Source organism: Zingiber officinale, chromosome 2B (assembly GCF_018446385.1).
Source record: "Zingiber officinale cultivar Zhangliang chromosome 2B, Zo_v1.1, whole genome shotgun sequence".
In the NCBI taxonomy this organism is placed as follows: domain Eukaryota; kingdom Viridiplantae; phylum Streptophyta; class Magnoliopsida; order Zingiberales; family Zingiberaceae; genus Zingiber; species Zingiber officinale.
In genome coordinates, this window is record NC_055989.1 from 117635566 (window position 1) to 117648806 (window position 13241).

Here is a 13241-nt window from a genome sequence, read left to right on the forward strand (position 1 = left end):
CTATTGTTCCTCTAAAACCTACTGGCATGGCTAGACATCCATAAGTATTCATGAACAGAGCAATGAGGTAAATAAACACATCGGCGAGGCACAAGGAGTATCAATAACTCACCGGGTGAAGATGATGAGGGTCACACCTGCCACTTCGTACCTACGCAAGGAACGCGCGAAGCTCCAACCTTGCGGACCCAATTTAGTTGACGTGGTTGACACCCGTCCGTTGCTGACTATGGAAAAAAAAACTTGTAACAAGAAACAAAAATTTAAAAGGAATATGAATGTCTTTTCTTTGACACGAACAATAAAAATATATAAAAAATTTAACTTTACAACAAGAAAGGTAGCTGTTCTCCTAAAAATAATTAAAAGTATATAAATACTATAGGAAATTTTGAAAATTGGAAATAGAAAACAGTCTACTGTTTTCTAAACCAGCACAGTAAACCACTTGAATACCAGCCAAGATAGCCCTTTGAATAGTTGAATAAGAAGACAATGGAAACAAAAAATGATCAGTCTATGCAGGAGAATGCCCCAGCAACATTACTACAACGTGCTAGGATCCACAAAATCAATTTAGCCTCTTACACCATAAACTTGTCAAGATAAGACCAAACGTCCTCATTGTATAGAGCTGGAAGTAAAGCATCCATCCATTATTCTGTAATGACTAAGACGCCAAAGATAAAACATGCAGGTTGATTCAACCAGATGGGGCTGTTGCTGCCATCCTGTGAACAAACGCCACGCCCTTCTCAATGCTAGCCTTCAATTCAGGTTTCAGTGCTTCCAATGCCTTGGCCTCATACTCCGTCAGACCATCGAGATCAGCAGATACAAAAGCTTCTATCCCCTTCTTCCCAAGCTTAACTCTAGAAGCAAAGAAAGGCAGGTCTGTTAGCTCTGACTGAACAAAACTGCACTCATAAACATCCCCATCACCGTCAAGAGCTCGAAGAGAAGATTCAACAAATCGTGCTGCAGCATATGCCATTGACAAGGTTGCAGATCCAGCACCAGCTTTTGCCTCAACAACCTCTGTTCCAGCATTTTGTATTCTTACAGTGAGATTTTCAATTTCTTCGTCAGTAAATGTCACTGATGGCATTGTCTTTGATAGCAAGGGTAAGATAGTAATGCCAGCATGACCTCCTATGACTGGCACATCAACATCAATAAGTTGGAGTTGCTTTTTCTGAGCAACAAAAGTGTTGGCCCTTACAACATCAAGGGTAGTCACACCAAAAAGTTTTTTGGGATCATAGACACCCTTTTGCTTGAGAACCTCTGCAGCTATCGGAACACTAGAGTTCACTGGGTTGCTTATAATGTGGATAAAGGCATCAGGGCAATTGTCTGCAACAACCTCCATCAGTGACTTCACAATACCAGCATTGATATTGAATAAGTCATCGCGAGTCATGCCTGGCTTCCTTGGAACTCCAGCAGGGATGACCACAACATCCACACCTTTCAAACAATTTGCTAATTCTGATGGCCCAGTAAAATCTATGACTTGAGAGGGGGTATTGCAATGGCTGAGGTCAGCAGCAACACCTTTAACATTAGCTATATCATATAGATGCAGTTCTGAGACCAGTGGAGACATCTTAATTAGAAGCCCTAGGGGTTGGCCAATCCCACCAGCCGCCCCAAGGACAGCCACCTTAAAAGAAGCCTGAGGCTGAAGTTGATTTGAGAAAGCCTGTTTTTCTTTGAGCTTGGGAACAGCATAAGCCCGGAGAGATTCATTACTCGCCTTCCCTAAAAAGGATGAATCAATTTGAGCTATCGATGCAGACTTCAGGCCACTGAATGCACACAAAGGCCTTTTCGAGCAACTCAAGTTCAGACCAAGAGCTTTAGATCTTGATCCTAAGGTAGCACGAACATTAGCTGATCCAGTGACAGTAGTAATTTCTATTGCAGTTGATGCCATCTTACCAATGAATTAAGATACCTGATATTAGAACAGCAGATACCTGATATTAGAACAGTAATAAAGAGCAAGTCCAAATATGAGTATTTGCAACATGAGATTTACAGAATTGCCTATAAAGTTGTAGTGCACTTGAATATGTCAAGAAACACAGCACATGTCATGTTAGCCCTTATCAAGAGCCAAAGAACAATTAGGTTTAATTTATGCATGAAAGAAAACTTCAGGAAGTACAAGGAAAAATAGAATGATAGGCTAGAAAAATATTCTCATATCATGGGATTATTAAAGACAGTCTATCCAGCAGCATTTTTTTTCTACTACAACGTGGTTGACAAACCATGGATTGGTAGATTTTGCTCATGGTTCCACTACCTTATACAAAGGTTGTAAAGCAGTATCTGTTTAGAATATAAATGATAAAGTTAGTGGTGGTGGGTTTTTTAATATTTCTTCATTCTCAAAAGGTAGTGGGATTAATTTAATTTTACAGTAAATAATTTTTAATTTGGTATTTATAATATAAGATTTTAATATACAACTTACAAGAAAAAGTTTTCAATTTATATTAAAATATATAATTACGAATTTTAATTTATTAATTATTAATTGAATTTAAGTTAAAAAATTATATAACAACAACATCAACAACAACCAAGCCTTCTCCCACTAGGTGGGGTCGGTTATATGGATCCTTTTATGCTATTGAGCTCTATTTCCAACTATATTATCATCTATACTTAAATAAATTTTATCTTATTTTATAGTTACTAACCAAGTATTTGTTGGTCTTCCTCTTCCTCTTCCTTGTTTGATATGCGTATTTGTCATAGTTTCACATCGCCTAACTGGAGCATGTATTGGTCATCTAAGTACATGTTCATATCATCTTAAACGCGTCTCTCAGAGTTTTTCCTCAATAGATACGACTCCGACTTTCACTCTAATACTCTAATTTCTTATTCGGTCCATTCTCATATGTCCACATATTCACCTTAACATTCTCATCTCTGCGACTCTCATCTTCTGCTCATGTACTCGAGTCATAGCCTAACATTCAGCTCCATATAACATAGCAGGTCTAACTGCGATTTTGTAGAATTTTCAAGTTTTAAAAGTACTTTACGGTCACATAAAACACCCGACGCTCTCCTTCATTTCAACCATCGTACTTGTATTCTATGTAAGACATCTCTCTCAATCCCTCCATCATTTTGCAAAAATGATTCTAAATATCTAAATCTCTCGATTCCGGACAACTCGTTATCTCCTATCTTAACAATTGTCTCATTATATCTAATATTGTTAAACTTAAATTCCATATATTCTGTCTTTATTCTACTAAGCCTAAAATCTTTCCCTTCTAGTGTTTTCCGCCAAAATTCTAGTTTAGCATTTACTCCTTCACGTGTTTCATCTACCAAAACAATATCATCTGCAAATAACATGCAATATGGTGCTGTGTCTTGAATATGTACAGTGAGTTCGTCCATAATTAGTGTAAAAAGATAGAGACTTAGAGCTAATCTTGATGTAACCCTACCTTTATTGAAAATACTTCAGTTGCTCCACCTAAAATTTTTACTCTAATCGTTACATCATCATACATATCCTTAATTAGTTCAATATATGTTATACTAATATCTCTCTTTTCTAGAAATCTCCATCATAAGCTTTTTTAAGTCAATGAATACCATGTGTAGATCTTATTTTCGCTCCCGATATTTTTTAATTAATTGTCTAAGAAGATGTATAGCTTCTATTGTCGACCTTCTAAGCATGAACTCAAATTGATTTTCGGTCACTCTCCTTCTTTAATCTTTTTTCTATTACTTTTTCTCAAAGTTTCATAGTATAACTCATTAGTTTAATACCTTATAGTTTGCATAATTTTGTATATCTCCCTTATTCTTATATAAGAGAACTAGAGTACTTATCCTCCATTGATCGGGCATTTTTTTCATTTTTAATATCATGTTAAATAATTTTGTAAGTCATTCAATACCTTGTTTCCCTAAACACTTTCATATCTCTATCAGAATATCATCTGGTCCAACGATTTTTCTATTGTGCATCCCATTTAAAGCTTATTCTACTTCTGAAGTTCGAATTCTAAGATAAAAATTAAAATTTCTATACTCATTTGACCTACTTAAATTACATAAGTTAAATTGATTCCCTAAACCTTCATTAAAAGTTAATGAAAATACCTCTTTCACCACTCTTTTATTTTTCCATCGTTACTAGTACCGTATTACATTCATCTTTAATACATTTTATTTAGATAAGATGTCTTATCTTCCTTTATCTCATTTTAGCTATTCTATAAATGTCTCTTTCCCCTTCTTTTGTATCCAATTTTTTATATAATCATTCAAAAGTTTCATTTTTTGCTTCATTCACAACTTTCTTAGCTTCTTTTTGGCTATTATATATTTTTTTAAGTTTTTTTCGTTCTTACAAATATATAATTCCTTATAAGTTATTCGTTTTTCCTTCACTTTCTCTTGTACTTTCTCATTCCACCACCAAGATTCCTTACTTGGTGGTGCATGTCCCTTTGACTCACCAAGTGCACTCTTAGCTATTATTTTCGAGTTTGATATTATCTTATTCCATGTCGTATTAGAATCACCATATATTTCATCTAATACTTGTACTCTTACCTTCTCCTTAAATATATTTTGCTTTCCATCCTTTAACTTCCACCACTTAATTCTAAGAGTCTGTATATATTTTCTTTCTATTGATATTATGCTTAAGGCGTATATCCAACACTACTAACCTATGTTGGGTAGTTAAGCTTTCTCCAGTGATGATTTGCAATATTTACAAATCTTTCTTCTTCCTAACCATAAGAAAGTCAATTTGTGATTTATTTTTTCCACTTTTGAACGTGACTAAATATTATTCTTTTTTCTTAAAAAACGTATTAGTTAATATAAGGTTATATTTATATGCTATTGCAAAATCTAATATAATTTTCCCTTCCTCATTTCTCGTTCCAACCCCATAACCCCCTCTCATATTCCTCATTTTTCACTTCGACATACCTATTTAGATCACCTCCTATTAAAATCATTTCATTTGACGAAATATTATATAATATTTTATCTAAGTCATCACAAAACTTTGATTTGGTAGCTTCATCTAATCCTACTTGCTTTAATTATGTTCATAGTTTATTTCGCTAGTATTATTTTAAGGACTATAATTCTATCCCTTTTTCTAACTACTCCTACAACTTCATCCTTTAACAAACTATCTACAACAATACCCATTCCATTTCTTGTTTTACTCTTTCCTGTGTACCATAATTTAAAACCCGAGTTCTCTATCAATTTTGTCTTCTCGTCTATCCATTTTGTCTATTATACACACAAAATACTAATTATTTTCCTAATCATCGTATCTACTACCTTCGTTGATTTACCAATGTGTTCCAAATATTAGATTATTAGTTTTCCTATCATATTTATTCTTATCCAACTTATGGTGTGAGGACTCTTGCCTATTTAACAATACATCCAAGTTCTGAGATATAGCGATCCTTGCCGACACGTTACAGTCAGACCCTACAACGTAAACTCTTGCATATTTAGCACTACGCCCGAGTTTTGGATATGTAGCGAACCTTGCCGAAACGTTACAATTGGACCCTGCAACGCGTTCCTTTCGAGGAACAACCTAGCATTAGCACGATAGTTTAATGGATCCATTCATTGAATATTTGTCATATTTAAAAAATTATATAACAATTTTGTAATTATAGATTATAATTTATCAAATATACATCAATAACTAATCAATTTACATATGTAGTATAATTTTAATTAATTGATTACATTATTTTTTGAACTTTTAACTCCCGATTTATTGTTTTTATTATTTTTTTTTACTTTAGTTAAGTTTTACATTATATATAAGTGATTAATTATTTTTTTTCATTTTGTGAATTTTTCTTTTATTTTTTTCTCAGCAATTCCAGTCCTATCAATTCCTATAGCTAAGCTTTTCTGTATACAATATTGATATTAATACTAATATTGGCAACCATGCTTGGTATCAATTTTTGTCACAATATGAAAAGGGATTGATGAAACCACTATGAAGTTCATATGAAGAAGTTCTTAGGATGCATTTAGGGCTTACGCATATAGAACAGTCTCTTATATTTATGATGCATCATCATATTATATAGCATTTAGTAATTGCTGTCTTTCTTGCCTCAACATCAATCACTCAAATAAGCTCAGCAAAGTTCTTAACAAACTCTGATACTGGAAAAAGATATGTAAAGAAATTAAGTCAATAGGTCAGTGGGTTTTAAATCCAACTTAGAAAGGTATCTACTAATTGATGTATTGGTAGAATTGCTATAAGAGAATTCAGCAATTGTTAAAATTGAGTCCTGATGCTGATTTTTTAACCATTGAACATCAATAAAAGTTGAATCTATGCAAAAAAATTTAAGTTGAGAGTCAAACATATTCATAACAAATTTGACATCCTTGTCTAACATTACATATGTGGATGATTAATACAATCTACTAGTTTTCCAAAAAAATAAATTTAGTAATATAAGATGCACCACTGGCTTTACTCCATGTAATACATGTGTTCTCATGAAAAACCTAGCTACAACCATCATGGTTCAATTGGACTTGAGCAATTCCACAACAAAATTCAAATTAAGGTCCATCTAAGCAATGTGCAGAAGCCAACGTTCAACATAGTAGCTTAAGTTTAGCATGTACAACATTGGGTCACAATCACTTCAACATCCTATCTTAGGAATGGCTAAAAGATCCTATCAATTACTAAAACTATATCATTATGTCTAATGCCCACACTAAGATATATCAAAATGGTGTCCCCCAAAATACACAATGGATACCTTAATAAATGTAAACTTCTTTAATCACATAGCGAAGCCAATTATGACAATTCCCTTTCTTGCATTCCTAAAATATCCAGGACAAGTAAGGTACTGATCCTCAAGGCGCTCAAATACATTACCCTTGTGCTCATTGTGTAAAGAAGACTCAACCTTCCTGAGTGGATTAGCATGTATCTTTTGCAAGGAAGTGATTTAAGACAAAAGTATAGCTTAGAGAATTTTACCAACCTAACTTTTTTGCGCTTATCTTCCCCTTTCTAACCGAATGAAGCTTAGCATTATAGTGAAAGTATAGTATGAACTAACTTGAGAAATTATTACCATCAAAATCTCAGGGCCTCAATGATAACATAAATCATTTATTATAGATGAAATATAATTATGAGTGCTGTTGAGTTTTGGGCTAAAGAAAACAATTGGGTGAACCTCTTTTTAATTCATCCTTTTGTTATGAAAGTGGACTTAACACAACCCTTTTTCTTGTGACAATTTGTTATGGAAGCCATAAGCACACAAAAGTTCTTCATGCATGTAAAAAGTAATGATGCCATGGAAGTTTCATGAATGGTATTTGACTTAGATCATCCTTAATGATCCTAATTTTGCAACAATAGAGATGCTTTGTGCAAAAATGGCAAACTTGAAGAAGCATATAAAAAAAAGAAATAATTATTTAGATTTAAATATAACTTCTTTGTTCAAAAGGTTACAAGGATGAATTGTCTATGTTACATGTGGAAATTATATTCCTTGCTATATATCCGATGTGATCAAAGTGCACTACCATGAACTTCTTTGATAAAGGGTCATATGACTTGATTGATTAAATGTGCTTAGAGCATTTAAGATTTTAAAAGGTGTGACTGACCTTTCACACAATCCACCCACCATTTTAAAGGGAGTCTTGCATTCATCTTCAATCATGATTTGAATTCCAATAGTATCTACCATGCAAATAAATCTTGTTTAGATGTAAGTGGTCTGATGGCTAACACAGGGGATAGCATTCGATTCTACAAATGAAACTTATGTTCCTGCTAAAGGTTTACCGAGGTCAATTACACAATTAATGCAGCAGACATTAATAAGACAATAATGCAAACTTTAACACTCCAATATAATGTGGTCTACTACCCTTATTCCTATTTTATTACCAATAACTCTTTGGCAAGTGACTCATGAAAGTCCATTGTTTCTTCTCCTACTCGATTTCCTTCCAGAAGTGGAGAAACACTTACTATACTACTATTCTTTCGCCAATCAATTCTCTAGATCCACCATCAGTTGACTTCTCTCAATCACTATGATCTCTAGTCTACCTTAGTCAACCAGCCTCCACCGTCAGTGGACTGTTTCCTTGTAGCCCTTAGATGATATGACGATTGTCACTCAACTTTGTCACACAAATGGCTAAGTCTAACTTTTCGAGTATCATCAGTTGATTGGATCATGCTATCAGATGACTAGATCATGTCATCAGTTAACTAACTCCAGTCCAATCAACTCAGCCACAAGCATAAATATTTTGTTCGCTGGCTACCCAGGTTGAGTCAATAGCTTAGTCAATTCAACTACCAATCAACTAAATCTTTCAATTTAGTCAGTTGGATCATTGACTACGATCATCCTAATTGTTGAATCTTCGCCCAAATTGAGTAGTACCTTCTTCAAGTTACAACTCACTTAAGAGGTTACCTTGCAACTCCTCTTCACCCACGAGACTATCTCCCATTAGGTTGCTTGTCCCTCGAATGCACCAAGCCCTCAGTTGCCCCACATGTCACCGTCCATTCTTCACCTATGTAGTTTATCTCCTCTAGTTGAGTTGCGCCTTGATGTTCCTCATCCTTTGATCCCTCAGATGTCCCATAGCATTCTTCTCCGATCTCCAACAAACCTCAAGTCATCGAGCCAATCTCTAACATTGATCACGTTAAGTCTCGTGTGTATTTCACTAACCCCTGCACCACTTTATATACATATAAGATACAAAAACAAACCTAACTTAAACTCTTTGCACAAACCTAAAAACCCAAGGTTAAGCTGATCGCCTAAGACATGATTGCACCAACAAATCTTAGAGAAGCATTATAATCCTATCATCAAGAAGGTAGCATGCATCTAGTCTAGGTATGGAGCAGCATGTCATAATTCTAGGTATGGGATATCTATACTTGATAAGGATATTTTTGATGGTATGACTTTCAATGCACATTCCTCAAGGTTCATCCATTTTGGAGTTAATAATGTTGGAACAATAGAATGACTCATACTCTCCATGACACAATTTCTAAGTCCTTTAGCTTGTCTATTTAGTTTAACTTGTTATTCTAGATTTATATCATACTGTGGGAGGTTCAATAAGTTCATCATTTGTAAGGCCAAAACAAGATCTAATTACATCAGAATAATAAGCATTAATGTAAGTCTTTGTATGGTTCTCATGGTCCTCTTTTTGTAGCCTTTAAATGTCTTTAGCTTCATTTTATGTACTACTATTATTTCGCCAATCAATCCTCTAGATCCACCATCACTTAAGTGTTTTCTCAATTAATATAATCTCCAGTTTACCTAAGTCAATTAGCTTCTACCATCACTGTTTTCTTGTAACCCTTAGATGATATGACCATTGTCACTTAGCTTTGTCCAATCAATGATTACCTCCAACTTTTCCACTGAGTCATCAATTGAATGGATTATGCTGTCAATTAATTGGATCAAGCTATCGGCATGTCATCAGTTAATGTTGCCAATTAATTTTGTTCGTTGGCTACCTAATTTGAATCAATAGCTTAGTTAAGTCAACCACCAGCCAACTGAATCTTATAATTCAGTGAATTAGATCATTCACTACGACCATCCTAATTGTCGAATCTTACCTAAATTGAATATTGCCCTCTCCGAGTTGCTAGTCTTTAACTTCCCAACTCACTTTACCTCCCAAATTATAGGAGGTAAGTTATTGTATAATATTCTCGGTTATGTCCTGGAATTATCTTAAAAGTTCCTCATCCTCAAGAAAATGATATTCAAGTGGGCTAGCAGTGCCCTCTCCGAGTTGCTAGTCTCTAACCTCTCAACTCACTTTACCTCCCAGATTATAGGAGGTAAGTTATTGTATAATATTCTTGGTTATGTCCTGGAATTATCTTAAAAGTTCCTCATCCTCAAGAAAATGATATTCAAGTGGGCTAGCAGTGCCAATGTTTTACTCCAACGTGACCAATACCAATATGACTATGTAAGAAGGTCAAAGAATTAACTTAACGATTGAGTCTTGTTGTGTGTTTATGGCTCAGGCTTTGCTTTTTTCAGGTTTGGTTTGTTCATCTCAAGTTTGCCTTAATATAAGTGCTTCTCTGTGATAATAAGCTACAGAGTGGTCTTATAACTATTGTCTAGTAAGTATGCCACATTTATGAGAAGGACACCACACCATTTCTTACTAACAATGAAGCTAATTTCAATATAGACTACATATCTCTTTATGACCAATAAGGATATCTATGTTACCCGAGTAAATTTGGAAGGATTATGATTTTGACAATAGCTTATTCTCCTAAAAGCAGAGTCTAAATTTATCAGGTTTGCTATGGGAGCATAAACATAATAATGAGCATTTACAAGATTATAAAAATCAAAATCTACAAACTAAGATCCTAATTATTGATGCAGTAATGACTTGTGGCAGTCCAAACCCACCAGCTTTAACAAACAAGAGTGCCACAATTGACCCTATAGTGCTAAACATAGTCATCTCAGTCCATGACTAAAACACAAGGGCAGATGTCAATAATAGAATTTGAGACAGGGTTTCATGCCACCTAATGCCACCCAAGACTAAAACCAAGAGTTAGAGTTAACAGTGTCAAGTAGTTCCCAGCAGCAAGTTGATCAGGTTGGTTATCTTCATGTCTTATCCTTATTCAGTCACAAAATCTCAACTCTTACAGACACCAATAATCCCTTAAACTCCCTGTAACTCTCTGAATTCTTCTTCATGATGAAGTTTTTCTATGGTTTATTCAAGATTAATTTACAGTACAAACAAAGAAATGCCATAAATCTATATCTTTTAATATGAAAATCACATAGATGATTAAAAGATGGGATGTTTACTGTGACAAACTTGTAGTCTGAATTAGAATCATAAATAGTGAATAGATAACAAAGGTCAAAAGTTGTGGATCCAAAATAATATATTACTAGCAGTAGAGGAATTACATAACTAAAGGAACAAGGTTCTACAAGAAATCTGCATGCTCTTAAAACATTTATATAGTAAAAAATAAGTGTGAAATTCATACAGGCAATGTGGAACTCCACCTAAAATTCACAACTGTGCTTCATGAATCTTAAAAGTGCAATAGGAAATATAGGAAATTTAACAACAGGTACTAATATTTTCAAGAGAATGATAAATTAAAAGAAAGTAACTGGAGAATTGGTGAGGAAAATTTTCAAAAATTTAACCATGACCTGTAATCAGACAAGTTACATGTACAACGTACATGGACACACAACTTTGTGAGCTGCACTTCTGTAATGTCTTTTTTTTTTTAATTCACCTATAGTACTTATAAAGTTTTTTTTTAAAAAAAAGGCGAGAAAGGATAATATATAAATACTAACATATAAGGCTCAAGCAAATGTTTGTTTACCTTCTTTCCTATTTTTTCCAAAAGGAAATATTTAATTTTTTAAAATCTTCATATTTACTGCAAACGGTAGATATCAGAAATAACTGAACAGAAGAATTTTTATTCCAAAATTCTAAGGAAGAGTTTCTAATTTTTTTAATTAATTATAAGATGGGCATCTAGTCCTTATCAACCAAAAAAAAAAATCAATAAGGATATGTGAAAATGAAACTTTGTTCCTTTTCCTAACATGAAAATCAGGAGGAATGATATATATACACGTGAAAAAACTCAGTCCGTCAGTTACTTGAATGGTAGAAAAAGTTCCTTGGCTATCAAGGGGCACAAAATTAATAAAAAGGATACAGATCACCAAACTCAACCTCTTTTTGACTTGTAGAAGATTCAATCAAATAAGTAGATCTTAGAAGAATCAAAAGAAAGTATAAGCTAATGAAATATCTTATAGGGTCCAAACAGCCTCCTTGTCGTATCTATGAAACGTGATGGAACCAACAAATTGAAAAGCGCATACATACCTACGACCACTTCACGATTTAGTATTTCATAAAATAAAATAAAAAATATCGCGCGAAACACCTTTCTAAGTTCTCAAAAAAATTTACCTTACTCCTTCTCTAGCTCTGAATCCCGATCACCAGGAAGCTCAAGAAAACACATCTCGATGGAACAAGAAGACATACCGTAAATCTCCTCACTCAATACCAACCCGGAAAACTTAGTATAAAACATCCAAAGCAACATGTTATCGGAAATGACGACAAAGTAATCAAGTATCTCAGTGTAGAAAAGGCTTTCGGCCTTTCGAAAGGAGAAAGATAGCAAAATAACCTAAATCAACGAGCCCAGATCTCAGATCTCACGAGTCCAGCGGGGAGACCACGCCACCTCCCCAGAGCATCCGGTTAACCCCCAAAAAAAATCCACAAATACTTGCAAACCGAGTAGGAAAACAGAAGATCGAGCGAAGCAAGTGGAATGGAACCTCAACCCAACCAAAGAACAAACTAAGGCAAAACTACGAAGAAGGAGAAAGAGATCGCATTTCACCTTTCCTGGAGCACCACCAACTCCGTTTGCCCTTTCGTTCGTCAGCGGCGGCCGAGCGACGGAGACTGCAAGCGAAAGAACGTGGAAGCGTGCTCCCCGTGTTTTATAAAGAGTTCATTCAACTTGAATATTCAATAGGTGAAAAGGAATGATTCCGATTGATATTTCTGTTTATTTATTTAAATTTTTTCTTCTTATTTTTTATGCGTCGGTAAAATAAAAAGTACAAATTATATTATATTATATTTTTTATGTGTCTAGTCTGTGACTCGCTTACTTTCCAAGTAAAAATAATGTCATAACACTTTAGAATTCAACTATATTAATTTTATACCAAAATTGATTCAAAGAGTGACTGTTAACATATAAAGAGAGGTCTTAATTGTGTGAGTTGTCATTAAAAGTTAAGAAAAGTTATGAACGGCCATAGTTTTTTATATAATCTAGTATATATCAAACCAATTAATTTTAAAATTAATCAATTTGATCCTATAAAAAATTTTAATCGTCTATCAAAATAAAACAACTTATTCATCCACAACCTGTGTTTCAAGATTGTCTTTTCACAGGACGAATACACTATATAATTGTGAACATATTTTACCATTGTACTATAGGCGGGACAAATTAATATTAATTTGATTTTATATAAAGTGGATGTAATTTTAACATTAGAAACCATTAAAGGATT

The 13241-nt window shown here is 34.0% G+C and overlaps 1 protein-coding gene across 4 annotated transcripts; it reads right to left on the bottom strand.

Moving 5' to 3' along the window:
- Positions 1-453: 453 nt before the first annotated feature.
- On the bottom strand, positions 454-12679 carry LOC122046908 (malate dehydrogenase, chloroplastic-like). 4 transcript variants are annotated; one of them, XM_042607863.1, is made up of 3 exons: positions 12551-12638; positions 7708-7783; positions 454-1960 (listed from the first exon to the last, which is right to left on the bottom strand). In XM_042607863.1, exon 3 carries the CDS (start codon positions 1937-1939, stop codon positions 704-706), a length of 1236 nt encoding a protein of 411 aa, XP_042463797.1. In that variant the 5' UTR covers positions 1940-1960; positions 7708-7783; positions 12551-12638; the 3' UTR covers positions 454-703. The 4 variants fall into 4 exon arrangements, with proteins under 4 accessions (XP_042463797.1, XP_042463794.1, XP_042463796.1 ...); XM_042607860.1 differs by lacking the exon at positions 7708-7783 and having other exon boundaries at positions 12551-12679; XM_042607862.1 differs by lacking the exons at positions 7708-7783; positions 12551-12638 and adding an exon at positions 12332-12534.
- Positions 12680-13241: the final 562 nt, after the last annotated feature.

Excerpts from the sequence above, each read along its gene's own strand:
- LOC122046908 (XM_042607860.1), bottom strand. The coding sequence starts at position 1,939 with ATGGCATCAACTGCAATAGAAATTACTACTGTCACTGGATCAGCTAAT.